Source organism: Dinoponera quadriceps, unplaced genomic scaffold (genome assembly GCF_001313825.1).
Source record: "Dinoponera quadriceps isolate SergipeBrazil2010 unplaced genomic scaffold, ASM131382v1 scaffold1565, whole genome shotgun sequence".
Lineage (NCBI taxonomy): Eukaryota > Metazoa > Arthropoda > Insecta > Hymenoptera > Formicidae > Dinoponera > Dinoponera quadriceps.
This window is the reverse complement of record NW_014556124.1, coordinates 2,309,103-2,333,697: the sequence shown is the minus strand read 5'-3', so window position 1 is coordinate 2,333,697 and position 24,595 is coordinate 2,309,103. Positions and strand designations below refer to the sequence as shown.

The 24,595-nt window shown below is 49.8% G+C and overlaps 1 protein-coding gene across 1 annotated transcript in view; it reads right to left on the bottom strand.

Moving 5' to 3' along the window:
- The window catches only part of LOC106746872 (lachesin-like), a 39,881-nt gene extending 18,878 nt beyond the window's left edge, over positions 1-21,003 (bottom strand). The window contains exon 1 of the mRNA XM_014623991.1: positions 20,215-21,003. Coding sequence (XP_014479477.1) covers positions 20,215-20,353 — 139 coding nt within the window. The 5' untranslated portion in view covers positions 20,354-21,003. The remainder of the gene's footprint in view (positions 1-20,214) is intronic.
- Between the last annotated feature and the right edge of the window lie 3,592 nt (positions 21,004-24,595).

Here is a 24,595-nt window from a genome sequence, read left to right as displayed (position 1 = left end):
CGCCAACAACGTCGACGCAACCGGAAAGAACTCACGATATCGCGGAGGCGACGACTCGCGGAAACAACAACGAAACACTGGAAACTTCCCGCCGGTCGATCTCTTCTCTGTATCTCTCCGTGAAAAGTTTCGAGGTCGTCCTCTCCCTCAGGTAAAGAAAGAAAAAGAGAGAGAGAGGGAGCGATGGGAACGGTGAGAGACGTTTGTAAACAAAAAAAAACGCGCCGATAATTACAAGCTGCTTAAGCTCCCTCGATTGAATTACAGAGCGAACGAATGAGGTATCCGCGAACGACGCCGAAGCTGGAAGGGTTGGAGAGGGGGAGGAGGGAAGCAACGGTAAATTTTCCCCGGCGAGAGATTAGAAATCCGCGCGCGCACACACACACACACACACAATCCGCGATCTCTCTTTCTCCCACGATTAGCCCCTGTACCCTCCCCCCTTCCCCCTTTCGCTCGCACTTCCTAACGCGAGTAACATTTCATGGATTTTCCATTAGCCGCAATTATTAGCAATTAATTTTCAATTAACCGCGGCTTCGATTATGCGACGTATTAACCTTCGCGTACCAACGTTCTCGCCGCCGTCAGATTTGATCGAACGGGAACGAATCAACAAGCGCGACGCGTCAAACCGATTATGTATTATGTATCATTAACGGGGCCGGCGTTTAACGGAATAACGCGGACGACGTGAGAGAGAGAGAGAGAGTGAGTTAAACGTTTTCACGCGATTAATTTAATCCGTTTTTCTCGCTTTTGCGTTTTCCCACTTCTCTCTCTCTCTCTCTCTTTCGTTTTTTCACCTTCATTTTCGCGAGTGCCCTTTGACTTCCGACGCCAGCGGCGTACAGACGCCGCCGTCGAGCGGCTTGTCCGCCCCATCCTCCCCTCCTCTTCCTTCTCGCCAAGCCGCGGCGCCCGCGAACGTCGATGCAATCTGCGCCCGGTAACGACGTCGACGTGCATCGAGATCCGCGTACTTAATTAACCCGCCCCTCCCTCGCATCCCTCCCGCCGTTGCAGCAGCTCGCGGAAGCGCGAGGAATCAAAGGATAGAACGCGCGCGCGGCTTGTACTGCCGGCGAACTTGTTTATTGAATTGCTACGTCGTACTGCGGTTAAATGCGAGGGGATGTTTAAACTCGCGGAAGTGAATTAAGAGTATCGAGTAACCCTCCCCCATCCCTCCCCGCCACTCCCTCGCCCCGGTCTGCCGCGCCGCGAAAGTTTCCGAGTTTCAAGAAATTAGCAAAGTTCGAGGCGGCGGTACCGACGGCAGATATGCGCACGAAACAGAACGTTACGGGGTCGTCGTGATAGGGGGAGGGAGGGGGGGGAGGAGGGAAAGGATTCGACTTGGTGCCGATCCCCGAATATATAAGAGTCTCCGCCTTCGGCGTCCAAATAAAATCTCCCGCTTACTACAAGCCGGTTACTACAAGCCGCGCCCGAAACTGCCCAACTCGGGCGAAACGCAATATTTTCGCCCGGCGATATCGAAGGCAAACGTATCCCCGCCGGCGGCGGCGACGACTTATATCCCCCGCGAAAAAAAGTAGCGCGCCCGGCGCGCCAAGTTCCATTTCGCGCTGCAGCGTCGAAAGAAAGAACGGACGGACGGACGAGGTACGGGAAGAGAGAGGGAGTAAAGCGGATAGGTGGATCTCGGTGGGAAGAAGGTAGGGCGAACTTGAAATTTGATACCGCGCACACGTACCACCGTGTACATATTATTTCGCGCACGTGTCACTCACATCGCGCGGAAAATCGCCGGAGGAACGCCGTCATTCAACGGATCCCGGATGGATCCCGGCGGTCGCCGAGATCCCCATCGAACGCGATTCGGATTCCAGGATTTCGGAAAAAGCTCGAATCCCGCTCTTTCTCTCTCTCTCCCCCTTTCTCCCTCCACTCACCCTTTCCGACGCTCGTGCAGTTTCACCCGACACGTGTGATACTTTACACCCGGGATTCGCGCTATTCGCTTTCAATCCGGGCGACTTCGATGAATGGAATTCTCCAGCGCCGCCGGAGAAAGAAACGCTGCCGTTTACCTCTCCCGATTATCCCGGTTATCGCGGTTATCCGCGATATTCAATACCGGGGGAATACCGAAATGCCAATTACAAGTTATCGCTCGAGGTTACGCGCGAGGTTCTCTTTATGTGCACACTCCGTTATATCATTGGAGAGAGAGAGAGAGAGAGAGAGATCTCGAGTGAGCGCGATGGTGCCCGGTGTCGTTTACGTTTTATCGCGTATTGATTCTGTGACCAATTGGACCGGCTCTATTTTGATAAGGATCATACATACACACACACGGCGTAGCGAGTGTACATCGAGCGAATCGCTCGAAACGAGGGACGGGGAAAATAAAGGAGGGAGGAGAGGGAGAGGAAGAAACGCATGCACGGGACATTCACGGCGACAATCGGGGAATTGAGAGTCTCGACTGCTCGAAAGCGCGCGCCTCAAGCGCTTCAACTCGACGAGATGCACCCTCGAGTCGCGTGCCGTATCTATTTACATTTGAGCCAGTGGATATGTCGAAAAGTGTCGGGCCTCTTCAATCCCGGCGCACACTGTTCGAGAGAGAAAGAGAGAGAGAGAGAGAGAGAGAGAGGACAAACGCGCGCGGAGAGCACCCTCCAACGGCAACCCTCGTCTCGCGGGATAATCTTTCCGCGTCTTCTACCCCGACGAATCCGATTTAAATGTATAACGATCATTTGAGGGGATATTCGTGGACGATCGCCGTCCCCGACGCTTATCGGGGACCATCGAGCTGCGACGGATATCGAGGAAACACGTCGCCCCAATCAATTTTGCATAATAATAGAAAAGAAGAGTCCGACACGCGCGCAGGAAAGAGAAAGAAAAAAAAGAAAGAGAAGGAGAGAAAGAGAGAGAGAGGGAAAGCGAAATGAGCAGAGTCGCTTTCAACAGTCCCGGCGATATTGAAACGCGAGACGCGGTGGATCGGCAAATTTATTCGATTCCGACACTGTCGGATTAATATTTCGTCGCGCGATGCGCGTAAACGCGCGCGCCTGCTCGTCGTCGGATTTTAAATCATACCCGCCTCGCGCCGCGGCGCGCATAAAAAACGCCTTCTCACGATCCAGCGGAGCGCACTCCGTCACTCGTGAGAGAGCGAGCGGGTATCCATTCGTATACATTTCACGCTGATTTACACGCGCGAGCGTGTATAAAATCGGCGACAAAAGTCGGCGCGCACTCGCGAGATCAGTTTGATCAAATCGACATCGCCCGGCCGGCCGGGTTTTTAATGAGACCCCGCTCCGACTCATTCCGCTCCAATTTTTCCCGCGATGTCCGCGATCGATTGATAAAGCCGTTTAAAAGCTCTGCCTTTTAATCCATTTTTAATACGTGCCGGTAGTTTAATGCGTGCGCGTCCTCAGTTGACTGTGCAAATATCGCGGTCTCGCCGTCGTAAATTTTAACGCGCTATTCCGGCGTAAAAAAAAAACAACAACAACAACGTATACACGCGCGCGCGTCGCTGTCCCGCGCAAAACGGATAAACTCGCGGGACGCGGCGCAATTCCCAGTCGTCCGTTTTGCACCGCGCCGCGTCTAAATTAATTTGCCGAAATTATGAATAAAACAAAACGCGCCAAACGGGAGACGAGAGAGAGAGAGAGAGAGAGAGTGAGAGAAGAGTACAGAAAGGCAGGAAAAAATAACGTTCGACGACGGATTATCGGGATGCGGGACGTGACGCGGGGTTCAAAGGCGGGAAAAACGCCGACGGCCGGCGACGTGCGGACTCGATTTAGCGTACGCGTACGTGCGGGCGTCGAACGGCGGCAGTGACGGCGGCAGCGGTGACGACGGCGTAGGCGCGTTCGTACGGGCGAATATAAAAATTCCCGAGGACCGTCGCGAGAATAAAAAGGAAAAGCGTGTAAGCGGCGAAAATGCGCGCCGTAAAGCGCGCATTAACGAGCGGAGAGAAAGTGTATTTGCGTCAGCGGCAGCGGCGGTGGAGGTGCGAGATGTGCCTCGTGGAGGAATAATCGCGCGCGAAGATCGCGGTGACGGCGCGACGTCTCTCTCGACGCCGACGGAAGCGACTTAACGCGCGTTACCGGTGTAGGAGGGCGCGATAAAAATCGATACGGTATCCGCAGCTTGTGGGAAAACAAGAGGGGAAGGGAGGGAGAGAGATGACAAGAAGTGTCGGAACGGACCTGTCATAATGGGAATGCGATTTGCGGCGAGACCGGTAACGCGATTTCGTAATATTCGACATTTTCGTGGGAACGTTCCCAGCTACTTCGCAGTCGGGAGAAAATAGCGGTCGGTCGGCTCTCCGTCGCGAAACGCCTTCCTCGCTTCTCCTCCGTCTCTCACTTTCTATTTGTCTTTCTCACTCACTCACTCTCTCTCTCTCTCTCTCTCTCTCTCTCTCTCTCTCTCTCTGGTCTTTTTACGCTGACTGCACTTAATTACGTTAAAAATAAGTTCGGCCCGGGTAATTAATTTTAGATTCTCGTAAAAGTTTAATCACAAAGTTTCGGAGCCGGTCGGAGCGGGCACGTGCGCGGGAGAGAGAGGGAGAGAGAGGAGTATTCGGAAAGTATCTTTTTAAGGGGCTGTAAAGGCCGGGAAGCGACGAGTGAGTTTAAAGATATGGAGGAGTGGATGCCAGCACCTTAATCTTTTCCCCGAGAAAGTTTCTCTCGTCGCAAATCTTCTCGACGCGCGAGAGCGAACGGGCGCACGCGAATGAGGGAGAGAGAGAGAGAGAGAGAGAGAGAGAAGTAAGGACGAGCACGGGTGCGACGGTGTGTCCTCCCCGGGGGGATACAGGAACGAGCGTGTAAATCAGGAGACATTCGACTTTTTAAACAGTGGATTACGTTCCGCTCGAGGACGCGGAATTGTCATATTTCACGAGCAGCGCGCGACGCGCGCAAATATTTGTCAAATCGATAGGTCTCGCGTGTCTCGCCGATTTTCACCCCTTATTCCCCGCGACGCGGCAAGGATCCGCGCGAGCAGGAAGATACACGAAGAGCGCGGGAAATTGAAGGATTGCGCGAGAGGTCGAACTTGCAATTCCGACACGCCGGTTTATCGATAAGACGCCCCGGCGATGTATTGGGAAAACGCCTGTATAGAGATCCGGCGCCGGAATAGATCGGTAGGCGGAAATAAATTCTTATACGTCCGGGACACATGGATTAAGCGACGGCGAAAAATTTACGTGGCGCGCTCCCTTGGTGAATGAGAATCCTCTCTCCGTTTTCCTCTCTATCTCTCTCTCTCTCTCTCTGGTTCGCTCTTCGTCCTTCTCACGCGCGCGCTTATGGATAACGTCGCGACGTTACGACGGGAGCAACGTAAGACGATACGTCGCAACTAGCGTTATTTTCCTATTTTTAGAGTGACTTTTCGCTTTCCCGGGATACACACGACCCGAAGAAGAATGTCGCAGCTTCGAGTCGAACGACCCTTACACGTGACGTCGCGTCTCGTCGATCCCGCCGCTCGATACTCGCGACTATCCGCGTAGAATAGCCAGGCGTTGCGACGGCTCGGTCGAGCCACGACTGCCCACCGATGGCCAAGAATCCGTCATGCAATCATAGATAATTATCGGCGAATAATCGGAGTCCACTCGCGCGTGTAACAATTACATTATGATTAACTTTTATTCCCCGTGCGTGTGTGTGCGTGTGTGTCTGACAAACGAATGATTATATCCTCTATAATCTCTGCGGCGCGCGATTCGTTTCTCTCCGATTCGCTGAAATTTGAAATTACAGTCGAAACCGCATCATTAATGGCGAATCTATTCTCATCCTGAGGGGAAGAAGTCGTTCAATCTGTATTGAACGGTTAATGTTCAAAATTGTTGTCAAAGGTGTAATTTAAGAATCAAATGAAACATTTCCGAGGGCAAACTTTAGCGATACATTAATCGATATAACGCAGAGGAACCGACCTCTCAATCGGAGTGCACAGCCTCGGATTTCGAGTGTAATTTACCACATGTGGCTGCGATTTTTCGACAAGGAGATATCGACGAGCGGCGAATTCGTTTGACGGGGACTTAGGCCGACAACAATGTTGCACGCCGCTTCCTTCAGTCGAAAGCGCCGCGAGAGGTGAAATCCGCGGCGTGAAGGTACTACAATGTAGGGATGTGCGGACGAGCATAAAGTATCGATATTTCGTATCGATGCGAATCGAAATACCGATACACCGATATATTACTTAGAAATGTATCGATATTAGGGAATATCGTTACTTTTTGGGATATTACCTTGCTTGTTAAGTAATGATGAAATTCTAAGTTCTAAATGCACGGTGAAACGGGGTAAAATGGCGGTCACCTACGCGGGAACTTTTATAAAACTGATAAGAAATGTCGGATTCAGGATCTGCTGATGCAATGGATACTTACAGGTGTTTACTATAATATAGACTAGTAAAAAAAAAATCTATAAAAAGAAGCACCACAGAGACAAATGAATAAGTGAAAAATGACTGGGATTGCTTCGACCTCGAAGTAATGCCGGTCAGCGATGTTTTACATTGTATAATGCCACAGGAGAAACTCACGTTTCACTGAAAAGCGAATATATTTATTAAAGAAGAGATATGACCGAACATTTTGCATGTAATATCTTGTCGAAGGTAGTCAATTGTTTATTGATTCGCATGCATCGTAATGATACGTATCGGGGTTACGCAAGCGAAATATGCAGCGAAAAGCTACATTTCATCATTTCTCCCAAATTCTCCACAAAGAGAACATAACTTAAGCCTGGTCGTTTCACCACCAATCGACCGACACATTATCTAAATTACATGTTTTCATAAATAGATTAACCACGCTGTAACAATCCATCAATTCCGAAAACCGATATTACCACCGTAAATTAGAAGATTTGAGTAACATCGCGGAAAATAGCGCAATAATTTAGCATGAATAAATGTACCGACTTTCAACGTTTCTTTAACAGCGATCCTTACGTCAGGAAACGATGAAACAAACTTTTCGTAATAACTCAGTGAACAATGCTAAGATAGTAGTGTTTTGTCTGATGCTTCTTCGGCCCTCCACGGAGAGCGGAAAGTTGCGGAATTCAATTTGACTACAGTCGAGATATAGAGGTGACCGGCATTACCCATCGACCGGTATTATCCTGTTCTTTTCTTTTATTAGAAAGAAGTCGAAGAGCGACCACGCCGGTATTTTTCGACAAGCCTCTCGAAGAAGTACGTGTAAACTTTGTCTATTTCGCGCAGTAACATATCGTATAGCTCTGGCTTGTGTGTATCACTTTTCTCGTTCATCCATATCATTTTAATAATTCTTAATCGAAAAAGAGGTCAACATTAACGAAGAGAGTATTTGAGACTGTCTTGAAATAAGAATATATTTATGAGTACTATTCAATAACGGAATACGAAATATTTGATTTGTATCCAATTGATATCTAGGTTTTTAACCAATTTGTCCCAGACAACATAACGTCTAAAATCGGAACATGAGAGTCTGGAAGACGTTTTTAGGACGTTGTTTAAAACCGTCTCAGAGACGTCTTACGTCCCGATTTTAGACGTTATATTTGGGACTCCACAACATTAAAACTTAAAGTATCGATATAAAATATGGCCGTACATCGATATTTAAAGGTATCGATACGAATCGGAACATACCTACTACAATTAGTCTGTTCTTTCTAGCTGAACTGGCTGCACTGGTTCAAGAAAATTACACCGAAGCGTTAGAACCTCGTATATACGCTTTATACGCTTCAATGGGTGTGTAAATTTCTTGAACTAATGCAGCCAGGTTCGATAAATATAGCTATAAAGAACCGACCAATACTGTCGCGCGCGGCGGCGACGATCCGGTCTTTTTCGGCACGAGCGGCGACGCGCATTCCTCGGTAACTTTGAAGGGACGTATCTCGGCGAAAAATCGACGTACGAAGGTGAAACAAAAGCCGATCTTATCGGCATCTCGCGTCCCACACGCTCGTACTCGTCGCGTATGCGCTTGTCATGACGCATGTTCGCGTGTACAATTAGGACACGTGGAAAACGCGATACATCGTAGGGTAAAGTAGAGTAGATGTGGCAAAGTAGTCGCAAAGAGAATACCGGAATATATTTAAATATCGAAATAAAGAGATAAAGAGAATACCGCAAGTTTTTTGTCGCGTGGAGCATGAAGTTTTGCGGTGCGCTTGGCCCGAAGGATTTCGCGCTCGGGATTTCCGCGCGATCCGTCACATTTCTCAAATGGTGCACGCGTGATTTCGACATCTGCGGGGCGATATTATATTTTTCCGATGCGACCGATTTATATTACACTCAACGTCGAGTGCTACGAGAGAAAATTTTGCCAGGTTTTCGCTCTCGGCCGATGTGTATATGTTCGCGAATGCCCAGTCAAGATTTGAACGTCGGGCCCGAGTTATCGCCCGACTGTAATCCAATGTTGTTGGATGATAACGTCAATACTGGACTGCCAACGAACTGGTACGAACTGGTTACTCGAAAGGCCGACACGTATGCGGAAAAAATGTTAGAATCAAGTAGACGAAATTGTCTATTTTTTTAATTTCTTAAGTCAAGTAATATTTTTTTCCCTTTAAATATATTTTAATAACCTATAAATATATATATTTACTTGAGTTCGATAATAATATCTTAAATTTGTAAATAAATTATTGAACGTAAATGTTGAATGGTTCTAAATTTAAAAGAGTATTTATTAAATTTATGTAATACTTTTTTTCTGCCGAAAAAATCTAATGGCTTTAAATTTACATTTCCCCGCCCAGTAAATATTTTCTAAAAACAATAATTCTGATATTCTCAATATTATAAATTTCATATTTGTCGTAATTGTTTTAACATATACAAGTAAATGTCCACCTATATGAAGAAAATATTTATTTAAATAAATATTATATTATATATATACAATAAAAATATTTTGTTCTCGTGTTAAAATCCATTTCTGTTAAAAGTTTTGTGTGGAATTCTCATAGCGTGCTTTAATTTAATATATTGTGTTAATTTTTTTCAACATTTTATGTTCTCTCTCTCTCTCTCTCTTTCTCTCTCTCTTGATAGTCAACATGTGTAAGTGTGAAAATAACACATTTTATACTTCAATATTGATTAAAATATTAAATTTTATGCTAATTTTCGATATAATATATATATATTACTTTTCAATAAATGCACCTTATGTTAAATTAGCATAAAAAATTTAGTGGACCGTTTGGGGCATATAAAATGTGTTAAATTTAACGCGAAATTCCGTGCAGAGCTGCCAAATCGTCAGGCGCAGAATACTAACACCACATATGCGCGGCATATTTGTGTAATCGAGAAAAATGGTAAAAATCACCATTCTTTTAGCCACATTTAGCGTTGTAAATACGTTATTTTTACACACAATCCGTTCGTAAATATAACGTCAAAGTGTTATATTTTCTGTGTGATCATCTGGCCTACCATTTGTCACTTCTTAACACATTTGCCTTTGCGTTAAACTTCTTTTCAGCGCGGAGATGACATACATGGGGGGGAGGAGGGGTCGATCGTCCGGTCCCGCGCGAGGTTCGAGATTACGCCGGGCACGATTTCGTCAGCCGTCGAGTCCAGAGGGCCAGAGTCTCGCGAGACTCCGGCTCCGAGTTGCCGTAGAATTACCGTCGCGCTTACAAAGCAAAATCAATTACGCGGAGTATCAGGCCGCGGGAGTTTGCTCCGCAGCGATCACGTAGCGGAGCGATAAAGGAAGTTGGCCGTTCTCTCTCTCTCTCTCTCTCTTGTTTACGCCGCGCGAGCAACTCGTCAGATTTTCAAACGCGTTAAACTTTAACTTCCGACACCCCCCGTGCGAGCCGTCGCGAGAGGAGGAATGAGGAAAGGAGCCGAGGAAGCCGACGCAATTAGGTGACGGTACCGACTGCGTGTGCGAAAGATCGCGCGGACGTGGATATGTATTATGGAAGATTGAAAGGAACGTCCGGGACACCGCGCGGGAAACTCGCGCGAAGGGTTACTCCGAGGATTTCTCAATTACCGAAATGGAATGTGGGCGCGACGAGCGGAGGTTATGGTAGGTAACGAGGAGGAGCGAAAACAGAGTGACGCGGGCGGCGCGCGGCGACGGTGACGCTCAAGTGACAAGCAGCCCGACGGGACTTTAAGCTCGAGATGTCACGAGAGTTTAGCGAAACGGTCCGGGGGAGGAGGGGGGCTGCCCAACTAACGAGAAGTCCTTTTGTCCCGGAGGATAAGCCGCCCTCGCCGTCAACTGGCCCCGAACGATAGGAGGTCCGGAAGGATATTCTTCGGGGGTGAAAATGAGACGAGTCGCGGTGAAATCGAGTACCACACACATGTGCACCTATTATCAGTCGTTGAGCGTTTCCCGAACATTTTCCTCCCGATCACGTGATCGCTCCTTCGAAAAATCGATAATCCTGAGAAATCTGTTAAAAAATCACGGAAAAGAAGCTTCGTCATATGTTTGGAATAAGAATAGAATTCTGGATGTAAGCAGCCGCTTAACTAAGCCGAGAAGCATCCCGGACCAAGCCCGCAAATATTGCACTATCGTATCTTCATCATTTTTTCTCTTCGATATTTATTGTCCTCGACAAGGAAAAGTTCCATCATCTCTATCATCACTCTCGCTTGAAGCGGAACTTGTAAAAGCCGCGTCGAGCACTGTAATTTTATTTTTCTCCATTTTTTACACTGTTATCTGGAGATTGCAAAAATACTGCTTGTCAGCTGCAAGCTGCCGACTTTTGCGGGTTATGACGGATCCGGAACACTTCTCAATTCAGTCAAGTGGCTGTCGACATCCGGGAACAAAAATAAGCCGAGCTAACTCGGTTCGGGATGCAGCTCCAATTGACATCGCAGTGATCCATTTTGGGACAACTTTGGCTAATCTAATTCGAATCTATGCGCGTAAGAAAATCTAAGAAAAATTCTCAACGAGAGCCGGTGTTCCCAATAGCTGCTAATTAAGTTCGGGTAAATGGGACGTACGCGCCACTCGAAATATACATTTAGCGACATAAATAGAGACGAGGAACGAGTGTTCGCGCAAAAAGAAAAGAGAAAAAGAGACGACGTGCGAAGGCGGGGAAAACGTTGAAACGGTGCTTTCCATTAACTCGTTCGCGTGGCCGAGTCTTACGTATCGGGGAATCTCCCAGGAAGGAATTAGACGGGTCCTGGTGTAGACATCGAGGGCTTACCGTGGAGCACGGGAGAGCATCTGATAGGGGCGACCACCTGTCTCGTATTTCAACTTCTTCGGGCTCCGCCGCGGCGCCCGGCAGCTCCCGGATTGTCCGTGAACGCGCGTAGGTGCCGCGCGTCGCCGACGAAAAGCCTGCATTTTCAAAGGTTCAACGTATTCCCTCGCTCTCGAGAATGAGCGATTTTCTCCCCCCTCGCCGCATCTCGCGCCGTTGTGTCGCTGTAGCACCGGCGGGACGATCGCACGCGGTAAGCCGACCTTATTATCCGTGCTCGTCGCGCATGGATTTTCGGCCGAAAAGAAGAACGAAGCGATATTTATCCGAAGGGAAATCGGATCGGAGGCGGCGCCGGGAATTACTTAGCGCGTTAAGTAACGGGTACGGGGGTAATAGGAGGAGATTAATTTGCACGTGACTCCCGAAGATGAGCCTTAATTCGGGCCGCTCCTTCAAACGTTTGCGCTAAACTCCCAGGACGCGAAATTAATTTTGAGGTTGCTCCTCGCAGGTCGAACCCCCGACCCCCGGGCTTTCCCCCCGAATACACCCGCGATGTATGAATCCCGCGATATAAAAGCGAAGAGAGAGAGAAAGAGTGTGTGTGTATGTGTGAGAGAGAAAGAGAGAGAGATAAAGAAAGAGAAAGAAGTGTGTGTATGTTTAAAAAAGAGGGAGAGAAGAAGAGAGAATGTGTGTGTATGTGTGTAAGAGATAAAGAGAGAGGGGGAAGAAGAGAGAGAGAGAGAGAGAGAGAGAGAATGACTATTAGCAAAGGCTGCGACTTTCGCGTAAATCTCGACTTCGGGAGTTCGCACGCGGCTCTCGTAATAAAAGGCACGAACAAGGGCAAACATTTTTGCGAGCCCTCCGTCCCTCCGACAATACGCACACGCAGTTGCGTTGCAGCAGGCATTTCCTAATAAAGTTACGTCGTCGATACTGTCGGTGAACGCGCGCGTTCGCGATATTGCTATCACGCTGTAACCCAAATCAGTCCGGCGGTATCTCGACGGCGATGGGGTTGCGCGTCGACGGTTGCCGGACCTCCGCGCAGAAGGAGAGAAAAACGAAACGTTACGCGGCATCGAAACATCACGTACGGTGCCTCACATCGAGCCGGGAAATTGTACCGCGCCGCGCGCGAAACAGAGACTCGAACCAATTTTTTTCCTTCCCCGTCCCTCCCCCCTCCTCTCACCCCACCGGCGTCCGTTTCTCTTCTGCCCCTCCTCGTTTTTCCCTATACCGCTCCCAAATATATCCTCCTCCTCCTCCTCTGCCTCATCCTGCTCCTCGCACCGCACCGGCTTCAAAACGAAAATGTATGTACCGATCGGGTGGCCGCTGTTTGTTCGTGACTGCGAAACGAGATTTTTGCGGAAACGGAGAGAAAAATTGCAATCGAGATTTGTGGAGCGTTTCGATTGACGGACTTGGTCTATCTTTTTTTTTCCCCTCTCTTTTTTCCTCTCTCTCTCTCTCTCTTTTTTTTTATTTTTATTTTTTTTTAAATCGACTGCGCGCGGGATCTATAGCGACGTGTAACGACCTCTTGATCGTTACGCTCGCGGGTATATTCCGCGGGAGAGCGGCCTTGCCGTGTCAATTAACTCGGCCGTACACAATGAAACTCGCAGTAAGATCCGTTCTTTTCGACGCACAATCGGGATAACGAGGTATAATTGTTCCTTGGGTATAAGTGGCCCGGATTAAGCGAAGGAAACGAGGCCACCGGTAGGGATAATTGTTCCGATATCTGCGATGACGGATATTTTTCGACCACGCTTCTCTACTTTGTCGATTTGATGAAAACGGAATGAAGTATATATCGGCGTCTTAATCGTGTCTGGACGACAATTACGCCAGACGTTCGATTAATCAATAGACGGTATTTTCGTTGATTTCTTCCACTTCGGTATTTCTGAATCGTCAGTCCGTCTCTGCGAGAGTCGTTGTCGACACAGAATCGCGCGACATCCGAAGCCTCGGAGATGACGCTGTTTTTCTTTTTTTCTTTTTACTTGTGTCAATTCGTAATTTTCCAGTCGTTGTATCTCATTTTCCGTAAATTCTCAAAAATCAAATTTTCCCCCGTCTCTTAGAAAATGCAGCGTAATTATCTCTGTTGTTCTTTTTTCGCTTTTTTTTTTTTTTAATTCGGCCCGGAAGAGAACGCGGAAAATTAGAGACCAATCTCATCGCGAGCGCCACGAGTGCGAGCTATTTGAAAAAATCATCGCGTATAAGTTACCCCGTTTCGATTGGCGAATCAAATAAAGTGAAATGAAACGGAATAAAACGAAATAAAATAAAATATTTACCTTCCGTGTTAAAAGCGACAGAATTCAAACCAGCCGGCGATTAATCCCTAACTATAATCTAACTGTAATCCACACGAATATTCATTGTAAAGAAAGAAGTATATATATATATATATATATANATATATATATATATATATATACGTCGTCATTGTTCTTCGGTTACGACAGTGATTAATATTAATCTCGGTATCAGTCGACAGGGCGAAGCGCATTCTACGCGCGGAGCGCGCACTCGACGAGCCGGCGTTGACGAAGCATAAAAAATGAAACATAAAAAAGAGCTGTAAAAATCAACGTACGCAAACGCGCGCACAACGCGCGGCTTTTAGGCTCCGTTGATTTACGTGACATCGCCCCGAGTAACTTTTGGTTACACAAGCGAAAATTTCGGCTGTCGCGTTTCCTGCGGAATTCTTTTAATGAAAATTGACATTGGCAGTGCCGGTACTAAGCGGGTCCTCCCGCGTGTCGCGAAATCAGCCGGAGATAAACTTCCCGAGCGTACCGTACGTACGTTCGAGCGAGCGAGCATCGCGCCCGCAGTTTCGCAAAGAGCGAGAGCGAGCGAGCGGGCGAGCGAACGAGAAAGAGAGAGAGAGAGAGAGAGAGAGGTATGACAGATGGAAAATTATTTCCTCGCCGATAAATCTCTACACGAGCGATAAATTCGCTGCGAGCGTGCGGAGTCAGGTAACAACGGTTACGCGGTACGCGTGTGCACGCATGCGCGCGCGAGCGTACACACGTAAGGATGCGCATATATCTTCGATTACACTGGATGGAGAAATAATAATACGCCCCCCGTTCAATTTACATGCAAAGCGACAAGAACGTAGCCGGAGAGATAACGGTAATTGTCCTTTATTTCACCGCTTTACACCCGCCGACATTATCGAGCCCGGGCATAATTGGACATTCAAATAAACCGTAATTACCGTAACTTCTGCTCTACAATAAAATTGTAGCTATGCGTGTTTATTATCGCCCGACGCGTAATTATCGCCGCCCGCCCGCCGAAGGGGGCCTCCTCGTTCCACACACCCCCCGCTCTCCCCAATCCGCTCGCTGAAGCCATTCAGCGTTTCGAACGGCAAAAAAGTATTAACCGTGGCGCGTTTTTATTCGCGCCGAATCCGATTACGATTATCGTCCGCTCTGTCGAAGGTTGCTAATCAGCACCATAAACGGTCCGCTTCTGCCGATGCAATTAGGCGCGATGGCGCGACACGACACGGGGAGACTTCAACACCGACTGTGATAATAACGTTGTAATGTTTCGCGTTCCATTGTCTTCTCCGCCTCTCTCTCTCTCTCTCCCTCCCTCCCTCCCTCCCTCTCACGGTTTTTTGCCCGCTTCTCCCGCGCTCGCGCGGGCGTTTCCATCGTTATTATTTCGCGTTTTGCGCGAGCGTTTTCCGCGGGCACGGGCGCGGTATAGCTAATTAACGTTCCCGCGACGTTTCTACGTAGCCGACCCGGCGTTAATTATTCCCGTCCTCGGCCACAATAAATTTATCAACAGCGTTATATTATTTAAATCTCGCTGAAAATATAGGTCTCGCCGGGGCCGTGCACGTACAATAAAGCGTCCTCCGCCGAACTCTTTTTCGTCGCGCGCGCGCGCGCGCGCTTCCCGATGCGCGCGCTGGAAAATCGCCGCACTTTTCGAAAACTGGGCCAGCTTATTTTCGCCGCCGCGCGGCAGTATTATCCGCCGGAATTATTGCGAGGCGGGGACCTATCATCGCCCGCGCGCGATAATACGCTCCCGCGTCGCTCATTAATTCGGCAAACATCGCACCGTAATACATTTTCCGCGTGTAAGTGTTCTTTGCGCAGACCTCGTTGTCGGCGATGAATCAACGACAGTGCCGAGCCGAGAACGGAGGAGGACGACGCGCGCAAACCTCGCGCGCGCAATCGACGGCGCGTCGATATCGCAATTATTTCCCCGGCGCCCCGGCGTAAGAAGAAGCGATCGGCCGGGTCGTTCGTCGATCGATCGAGATCGGGGTGAGCGGGAGAGAGGAGGGAATGCACACGACGGGACACGCGCTGGCGGAAATAGATCCGGCAGTTGCGCCAGTTCCGCTCCCGTCGTGTTCGAGCGGTTGCAAAATTCATACCCGGCCGCCGACACTGCCGCCACCCGGCTCGCTCGCTCGCCCGCCCCGTGCGAGGGGGCGCTCGCAGGGGCGTCGAAGTTTTCTTAATAACGGAATCCCGAATTCCGGCTGTTTCCCCCTCGAAGTAGGTCGTGTGGCGCCGCGCGATTTCCTAGGTCGTATCTCCATTTCCGGCGAGAGAGAGAGAGAGAGAGAGAGGGGGAGGAAGAACGCGCGACCCCCTCGCGTATATCTGCGCGAGCGGCCCCGTATCGGAGTTTCTCCACCTCGAGGACGTAATTTCGAAATAAGTGAAGAGAAAGAGAGGGAGGGAGGAAGAGTTACGGTCCTTAACGGCACGGAGACGCTGCACCGAGTTTTAATAAGAGGATCGATGGCGACGAGGTACCGCATAGGTTCGCCGTGGCCGGTTACTTCGCTTTGACTTGGAGCGCGATTTACTTCGTTTATTTAGCGGCGCCGCGTCCCGTCCTCCCCCCCCCCCCNNNCCCCCTCTCAGCTACGAGAGAGATGAAAGGTGTCCCCACGTGTCTGCACGGCGCTAAAGTGTTCCGCATGCACGTGACTACTCTTCACTCTTTCTCTCTCGCTTAGCGAGATGCGCCAACGGCGTTGGCGCGGTGGCATGCGATGAAAAGTTTTCTCGTATATCAAGGCGGTATTGCGGAAAAAAGAACGCGCGCCCCGTGCGTGCGTGCATGCGCGACGAATGAAATTCGTCCGACGACGACGACGAGGGCGAATCTCATCATTCCGAATCGGGACGATTTCTCTCTCGTCGAACGCGTGTCACACGGGCGCACAGTCGGTCGGACGGGAAATCCTGGAGAAATTCCGGATTTCGAGGGACACGCTCGAAGAGCCGTAATATCAGCGCGGAATAACAATGTCGTAAACATCCATCCGGCGTCGGTGTGCCGGCGCTAATAACAATATATTATCGGGACGCGCGGCGCAATTTTGAAAATATCCGCGCGCACTTGATTAAATAATATATTTAAATATGTAATTCGGCCTATTAAACGTTTAATTGACTCGCCCGGTTTATTGCTACGTGCAATAAACGGAGCGACTTAATTACGAATCGTCGCGAATTGACGATGACATTAATTCGTCAAGCTCGCCGGCGTGTGTGCGCGCGTGTGCGCGAGACACGTCGTTATTGTAATTTTCTTCCAATCGTCCGCCGAGCAAATGCAAAATTCGACGGATTTTGTTATTTACACGACTATTAAGGAAACAAGCCGGCCACTACGCGGAACACCGCCGAGCACTCCGAGAGTGCTTTTTTTTTCCATGATCGATCGGTTGGAGACGTTTTCGTCGGGCGATACGATAACACTCGAAGTGTGTGACAGTGAATTAGAGACGTCAAATACAGCGGAGAGTACTTTCTCGTGTATAACATTCGGATTGCGCGATGATCGATCGATATGTACCGGGCGCGCGATCCCGTTTCACGTCGGAGCGGTAACTGAAAATTCGGAAAACGGTATTCGCGTATTTCCCGACGTCCGTCCAGTTTTTAAGCCCGTATTTGAGATTCATCGGCCGAACGGTATGACCGATTAATTTTTTAAATAACCGCCCGGATGATATCGCGCTCCGGTATTAATCGCTCAGGCACGCGTTACCCGTGATGGGTGAAAGAATCACGATAATTATCTGAATAAATGCTGCAAAATAACGAGAGAAAGAGAGAAAGAGAGACAGAAAGGTAGAGCAAGAAAAACAGGAGAAATTATTCCCCGTAATCGCGTCGATGACACACGCTAGCGCTTCTCCCCCCGCCCTGCCCCACCTTGTCGCGTGCAAAAGCGGACTAAAGCAGACGGAAGAGGACGACGGGGGATGAGCGCACGGACGACTTATTGTCGGTGTTAAAGCGCAGTTAACGGTGGCACATGGTACGCCTTATCCCGATAAAAAGTGTCACCGCCGGGAAACGGCCGGTTTTGCGAAGCGAGGAGGTTAAACGGCCAAGAGTCGATGCGATCGCCCCGGGAAAAGGAACAGGGAAGGGGTGAAAGAGCCCGAGCTGGAGGAGGAGCGAAGGGGTAGGTTACGGGTTTTCGGTTTTTCCCTTCGCGCGCAAGTTGACGCTACGCGTTTAAACGGTTCGTTAAGTTGACTCTCTCTCTCTTGCTCTCCGGTTAGAGATTTTCATTCAATTCAACGACAGCTTTTTAGCCTCCTTCCGCTTTCGATGGCACCCGACGAGACGCTAACGAGCGTGCCCGAAATTTTTGACGAATCTCGCGGCGCCGGGAAGCTCGCCGGTAACAATGCAAACGTCGTTAGCCGTCCGTCACGAGCGAATCAAACGGCACAGGAGAGTCCGAGACGAAGCAGCGAGGTGACACCCGTCCCGGTACTTCGCACGTGCGAACGTGCGAGCCCCGTAAATAGTCCTCGCGCTGCGCCCTCGCCTCAAACTTATCACGCTTAACGAATGGCCGTTATCCATTAACGCGTGCGATGTCGCGCGTTTCTACGTGTGTAGTTGTAACGTGTGTACACCGAGGAAACGCGACCCCGGCGCGGTGGGATCATCGCCAAGAGGAGGAACAAAAGTACGGGAGGCAGCGAGGAGAGAAAGAGAGAAAGAGAGAGAGAGAGAGAGAGAGGTGGCCAAGCGCGTTTACTCGATTTCACTTTTGCAAGACCATCGAAAAACTGTCGCGCGTCTCGAGTGGCGATAGACAGTTACCGATGACCCGTCAAAAATTGATTCTCGCGCTTTCCACCTGTCGATACGCGTTAACGTATGCACTTTATCCGCTACCAACTCCGAGCGGCGATCGCGTGTAACACGCGATCCGAAAAAACGCGGATTGCGTCTGCCCGCGTCGAAACGCGGCCGAGAGAGATAGAGATGGATAGATAGGTGGAGAAAACGAAAGAGAGAGAGAGAGAGAGAGAGGGTCAGCGTTTGTCCGAAAATGGAACGCTCGGCTCGGGACGACCTTTACCGCGAAATCTACTTACGGCAGACTTAACGACTTCGCCTCGCGGTTAGCGAGGGACCGGCGTAGAGGAAGAGAGGGAGAGAGATAGAGAGAAGGGTGTGAGGAAGGGGAGAGCTGTATGGCCGCGCAATTAATTCGCTAAGTTCCGCCGGCGAGCGCAAATCGATGCAAATCCTCGAACAAAATCCCTCGCGACGCGCCGTCTCGTAATAACTTGGCGCGTCCCAACATCGGATTTGCCGATCCGAACTCCTCACCTCCCCCCCTCCCGTTAAGATCGTCGCGCGATCGCGTCGCTACGCCACGCTCGTCGCCGGCGCCCGGGAAAAGCGAATTTAACTCGGCGACGAGCGTACCGTATGCGGACTCTTGCGAGTGCAATTATCCGAGGAGGCAATTTCTGTAACGCCGTAAAGCTGTCAAGTGGCCCGTAACGATTTCATGAGTGGGGGAGGGGATGGGGGGGGACGAGCGGAGGGATACCGTCGCTTTTCAGCGCCGCGAGGCTTCCCGCCGCTCCGGCACGGAATTCTCTTCCCTGCGAAAAGCCCTCAAAGTCGCGAGGGACAACAGACGCGGAAATGGTAGAAAGGAGTAAGCGGGAGCGATGAAGCGAATGAAACGAGGTTTACATCGACGGGACGAGAAAAGAGGAGTGTGAAAGAGGAGAGGGTAAAGAGGGGAGGAGAGTAAAGGTGCCCCGGTGTCGTATGCGTCACCGCCGAGACAGCTTTTCCTTCGAGAGACAAAAGTACCTGGGCGAGCCGGCGCGAGAACGGGGAACGCGCGAGTAAGTTAGAAAGGTGGGGAAGAGCGAGTAGCACGAAGTGCGAAATCGAGGCGAAGAACGAGCAATAAAATTCATCTCGGTAAGCTTCCGCCCCGCGAAACCTCGTACGTTCCCGTTTGCGGGCCCGGAATTGACACGAATGTGGAAACAACGTTTCAAATCCACGGCGTTGCGCCGGGCGAGCGCGCGAGCGCGACTCGCGCTGCCGTGCGGAATTCCTCCCGTTCTCGAAACTCTCGACGAAACTTCCGACGTTACGCCGCGCCGAAGTTACGCGTACGATGTTATTCGATTTTTTACATCTTATTACGAAGACAGAGAAAGAGAGAAAGAGGGAGGAAGGAGGATAAGAAGTTGCGGAAAGACCTACGAGAGATATGCGTGCGAAAGACAGAGAGAGAAAGAGAAAGAAAGAGAGAAAGAGAGAGAGAGAGAGAGAGAAGAGTAGGGGGGGGGCTCGTGTATCGCCGTGAGCGCACGCTGATAGTAACTTTCCTCCGGTGAAACGAGCCGAAACATCAGGGCTATTCGGCTCGATCGGGAAGATACGAAGAAGCGCGTGTTACGGAAGAAGGGTGAAATATATGAGAGAAAGAGGGAGGGTAGGGAGGAAGGAAGGAAGGAAAGGAAAGAGAGAGAGAGAAAACGAGCGCGCGAGCGAGCGAGCGCAGGAGACAGACAGCCAGAGACAGAGAGTTTGCAAAGTCTTACCCTGGTGAAGCGCGGAGCGCGCTACCCCGTGCACGACGCCGTCGATCCCCACGAAGATGAGAAGCGGTGCCAAGGCGGCGAACATCGGGACCGTTCTGTTACGCGCGGCACCGCTCGCACCGCGAGCCCGCGGCGTCATCCCTCTGCTCCTCACCTCGTCGCGCACTCTCGCGCGATGATCTCCCCCGGATCCTCGCGCTTTTCTCCCCGGGTTGCAGTGTCCTATATCACCCGCGATCGCTCTTCCCTCGCGATTGGTCCACGATTAGCGCACCTGGCGGTGTCGCCTGGAGCGCCTTCTGCTGCGCGCCTGGCACGTGGTGCTCCGAGCAGCAGCAGCTCCCGGCCGACGAGCGGCGGCCCCGCTCATCTCCGTACGTTCGTGCGCGTAGCGCGAGACGACACTCTCCTGCGGTCGGAGGCGAGCGGAGGTGTCGCGCCGCGAGCACGGCGCGCGGTCTCCCGGTAAAAGAGCGACGGCTCGGCGGTACGCATCGGCGGAGGCTCAAGGTCACCAGCAGCGGGAGGCCTACGGGCTAGGTAGATTACGGATAGACAAAGAAGGGTAGAAAGAGAAACGGAGGAGAGAAAAGAGAGAAAGAGAGAGTGAGAGGGGAGAGGGGGGGGGAAGGGAGGGGGGAAGAAGACAGTGAGCGAGTGAGAGGGAGCGAAAACGAGGCAGGTGAGGCCGAACAAGCGCGGCGCGAAAAGACACTCCGCTCCGAGAGAGGATCCGCGACCGAGAGAGCGCTCGCAACCCCTTCTTCCGAGGCAGGCCTGGTCCTGGTCCCTCTGTCCCGGGCCGTAGACTGCTGCCTGGAAACCCTCGGAGTACGGAGTACGCTCGTACCCTCCTCCTCCACCGTCCGCCTCCGCCGCCCCTGCCGCCGCGCGACCACCCCCTCCCTCCCTCCTTCCCTCGACACTCCGTTCGCCCGTCCCGCGCGACTCGCCGCCGATAAACTTCCTACGGGCACCCTCCGATACTCTCTCTCTCTCTCTCTCTCTCCCTCCTTTCTCTCTCCCTCCCTCTCGCTCTTGCTCCCTCTTCGCCGTGCAGCCCGCACCAGGAACATCTAGCCTGGCGCTTGCGCCGTCCCAACCGTGCCCTGATGCCCGGGCACTGCCGCTGCCACTGCTGCTGCCTCTGCCTCTACCACCGCTTTCTCGTACCTTGGCGAATCTCTCTTCCATCTGTCTGTCTCCCTTTCTCCCTCGCACCCTCTCCCTCTCTCTCTCACTCTCATTTCACTCTTTCTCTCTCTCTCTCTTTCTCTCCCTTTTCTATCTCCCTTTTCCACCCTCGCGCTCTCATGCCGGCTATTCTTCCTCCTCCCCCCCTCCCTCTTGTCGGTGGCCCTTCGCGCGCGGGAGACCCTACCGGTAGCTCCCGCGACCTCCCGCGCTTCTCCTCTTTCTTTTTCGCCTTCTCTCTCTCTCTCTCTCTTTCTCTCGACTCTCTCTCTCCGAATTTCTTCCCCCGAAAGGTCCTGCCGCTCGCCAGGACGCGCACGCCGTCTCGGGATCTACCTCTGTTACCACTACTACTACTACCACCTCGTCTTTATTTCCTCCCCCACCTCGTCCGTACCTTCTCGTTCTACCGACCAGGTGGGTCGCGGATCATCGACGATATCGCGATGACCGTCGGATCACCGCACCGGCAAAACCGAAGACGCGCGCGCGACGGATCGCGTACCCGCTGTTTAGCGGGCACGATCGTTATGAGGAGACCCGGATGCGGGGGGGAGGGGGAGGGGTCGAGAGCTCGCGGGGAATGAATGTCACCCGGCCGAGTATCTCTCGCGCGCGACGCCTTCACTTCGAGCCACCGCTTAATTTCAGATATTGTTCCCGGAGTTAAGAGTTACGATGGCCGAGCGAGCAATGTGTGTGTGACTCTCTCTCTCTCTCTCTCTCTCTTTCTCTCTCTCTCTCTCGCTCTCGCTAGATTAAGCACTATCTTATTCATTCCCGTGCGCCACGCGCTGATCGCGGCGCAGCGTGGCGCATTTATCGTGCGGAAAAACGATTTACGCGAGCCAATCGTGTGCGCACGGCGATTAACTTGCATGAGACCGATTAACCGTGGTCGCGCGCGGAGTAACGAAGAAACACCGCCGTTGCGGTGCGACACATGAGCCGCTCTCTCTCTCTCTCTCTCTCTCTCTTTCTCTCTGTGTTTCTCCCTCCCTCTCGTTTTTCTCGCGATACCGCGTATAATATAGATATCATATTTCGCGGGAATGAAAAATAAATCTCGCTTCGAAACAAGCAGCCCCATTGCGTTCCCGCGAGAGCGATTTCCGCCGTAGCGTGCGAAAGAACGCGAAGGACGGCATTAGGAACGGATAGGAGCGGTCGCAGGGCGAAACCCCGTTTCCGCCCGGCGGAATTCGTTATCGTGTCGTCGATCTAATAAAAACATACGTGCAGAAGCGTCTGTGTATCGGGCGTGTATGCGTGTTTACCTCGAGTCAATATATTTCGCACGTCGTATAACCGCGAGTGCTACGCGCACCGAACGAATAGCCGAGCGCGCGCGCGTACGAAAACAGCGCACACGTAAGCGCAAATCGAAATTATTTCGATCGTATGCCTCTACGCGTACCATCGCAGGCGCGCGAAAATTCGCAGAGGAAAAATTCCGCGGTCGTCATTATTAAATTGAAATTCTGCTGCGCACGCGGCAGGAGAGAGGCGCGCTCGTGCGCGACGCGCTATTCAACATGAAAAAAAACGCAGCAGAGACAATATTGGATCACCCTGCTCAAGGGAGAGGGAAGGAAGAGAGAGAGACGATATATTTGTTATTTGTTATATTTTTCGCATTATTAAAATAGCTGTATCGTAGAATGCCGGATTTTTCAGGGACGATATTAAGGGACTCCTATATAAATTTATTATTTATTGGAAAAAAAAACTTTCCTATAACTTTATTTAACTATACGAGCAATAAATGTTAATTTTGAACGAAATTCAGAAAAATATACACGATATTACGAACACGGAAATATCTTTTTCTTTTCTTTTTGAAGGCTTCATTTATACGTCAGTTGAGCCAATAGAAGCGAGCGTATAATAGAAAGTAGTATATAAATATTAAAAAATGTGTATGTATGTACTAATATCGCGGATATTGCTATAAATTGTAAATTTCTATAGCCACATCCTCAAGGCAAATGCTCAATAATTCTGAAATTTCGGTCGAGCGGAACCATTTAAAATTTGTCTTCAAACTCGAGGACTCCACTATGGAGACAATGCAAATAACTTTCAGTTCATAACATAAGGACAAAGACAAATCGCAAAAACTATTGTGTATAGGATATTCCGCTTTTGCTATTTGCATTTAAGTTTGAAGAGTTTGAAGACAAATTTTAAATGGCTCCACTCCGGAGCCCTCGAGTGCAAAGGGTTAAGATTCTAAATATCCCTGGCAGTAATGTATGCAGTTCCCTTAGACACCCATCCAATCATTGTTTAGCATTAACATATTCTCATTAGTTAAGGTATCAAAACGAGGAAATATAGAAATTGTTTTGTTTAAAAATATATTTATTTTTCGCTCATTTATAACATAGTCGTTAGAAAAAATCGGACAAAATTTTCATAAATGAAACATATATACGTTTTTCACATATAACTTGATATAAATCCGAACGTTGGCGACTTTGTTCTATAATACATACAATTACACGTATTGGTTTTCAACTGGAAAGGTATTATTTCACAGTTTAAAATGGGGAATATAATTTCATTTGGGATGAATTAATAATATTATATCGAACGGAATCATTACTTTACCAACAGACCAAATTTGAAGAAATTAAAAATTGAAATAGAACATTAATGTCTAGGGAATACGTATAAAAAGTGTTATTTTCATTTGCGAATATCTCAGCTACCGAATAGTCAGTCATTTTGCTTTAGATTTTTAGGATATTCATAACTTCGTGGTAACAGCAGCGAATTTTTTTCCCTACATTTCATCAATGCCACGCGAAAGTATCACATTTTGACGTTAAAAACGCATTTTGTATCGTTTCGGTGTGATTTTTCATTTTAAAGATACAGCTCAATATTATATGAATGTCGAGCGTGTGCGACCGGTGGTTTTTAATTTCAGATATATCTTGAAAAGGAAATTGGCGTTTTTACCCTCTTTGACGTCATTTTTTCCGTAAATCGTGACCGAACCCAGTGAAATCTAGACAAACGGATTCGTACACGGCACAACCAAATTCATTCGGGAACACCTATTCTCATTCCGGATGCGGATGAAAAGTTAAATTTCATCGGCCAGTATGATCGGGCCGTATTTGGATCCATTTATCCGTATTTGAACGTACGGCGCGAAATTTTCCACGAGAATTCTTGA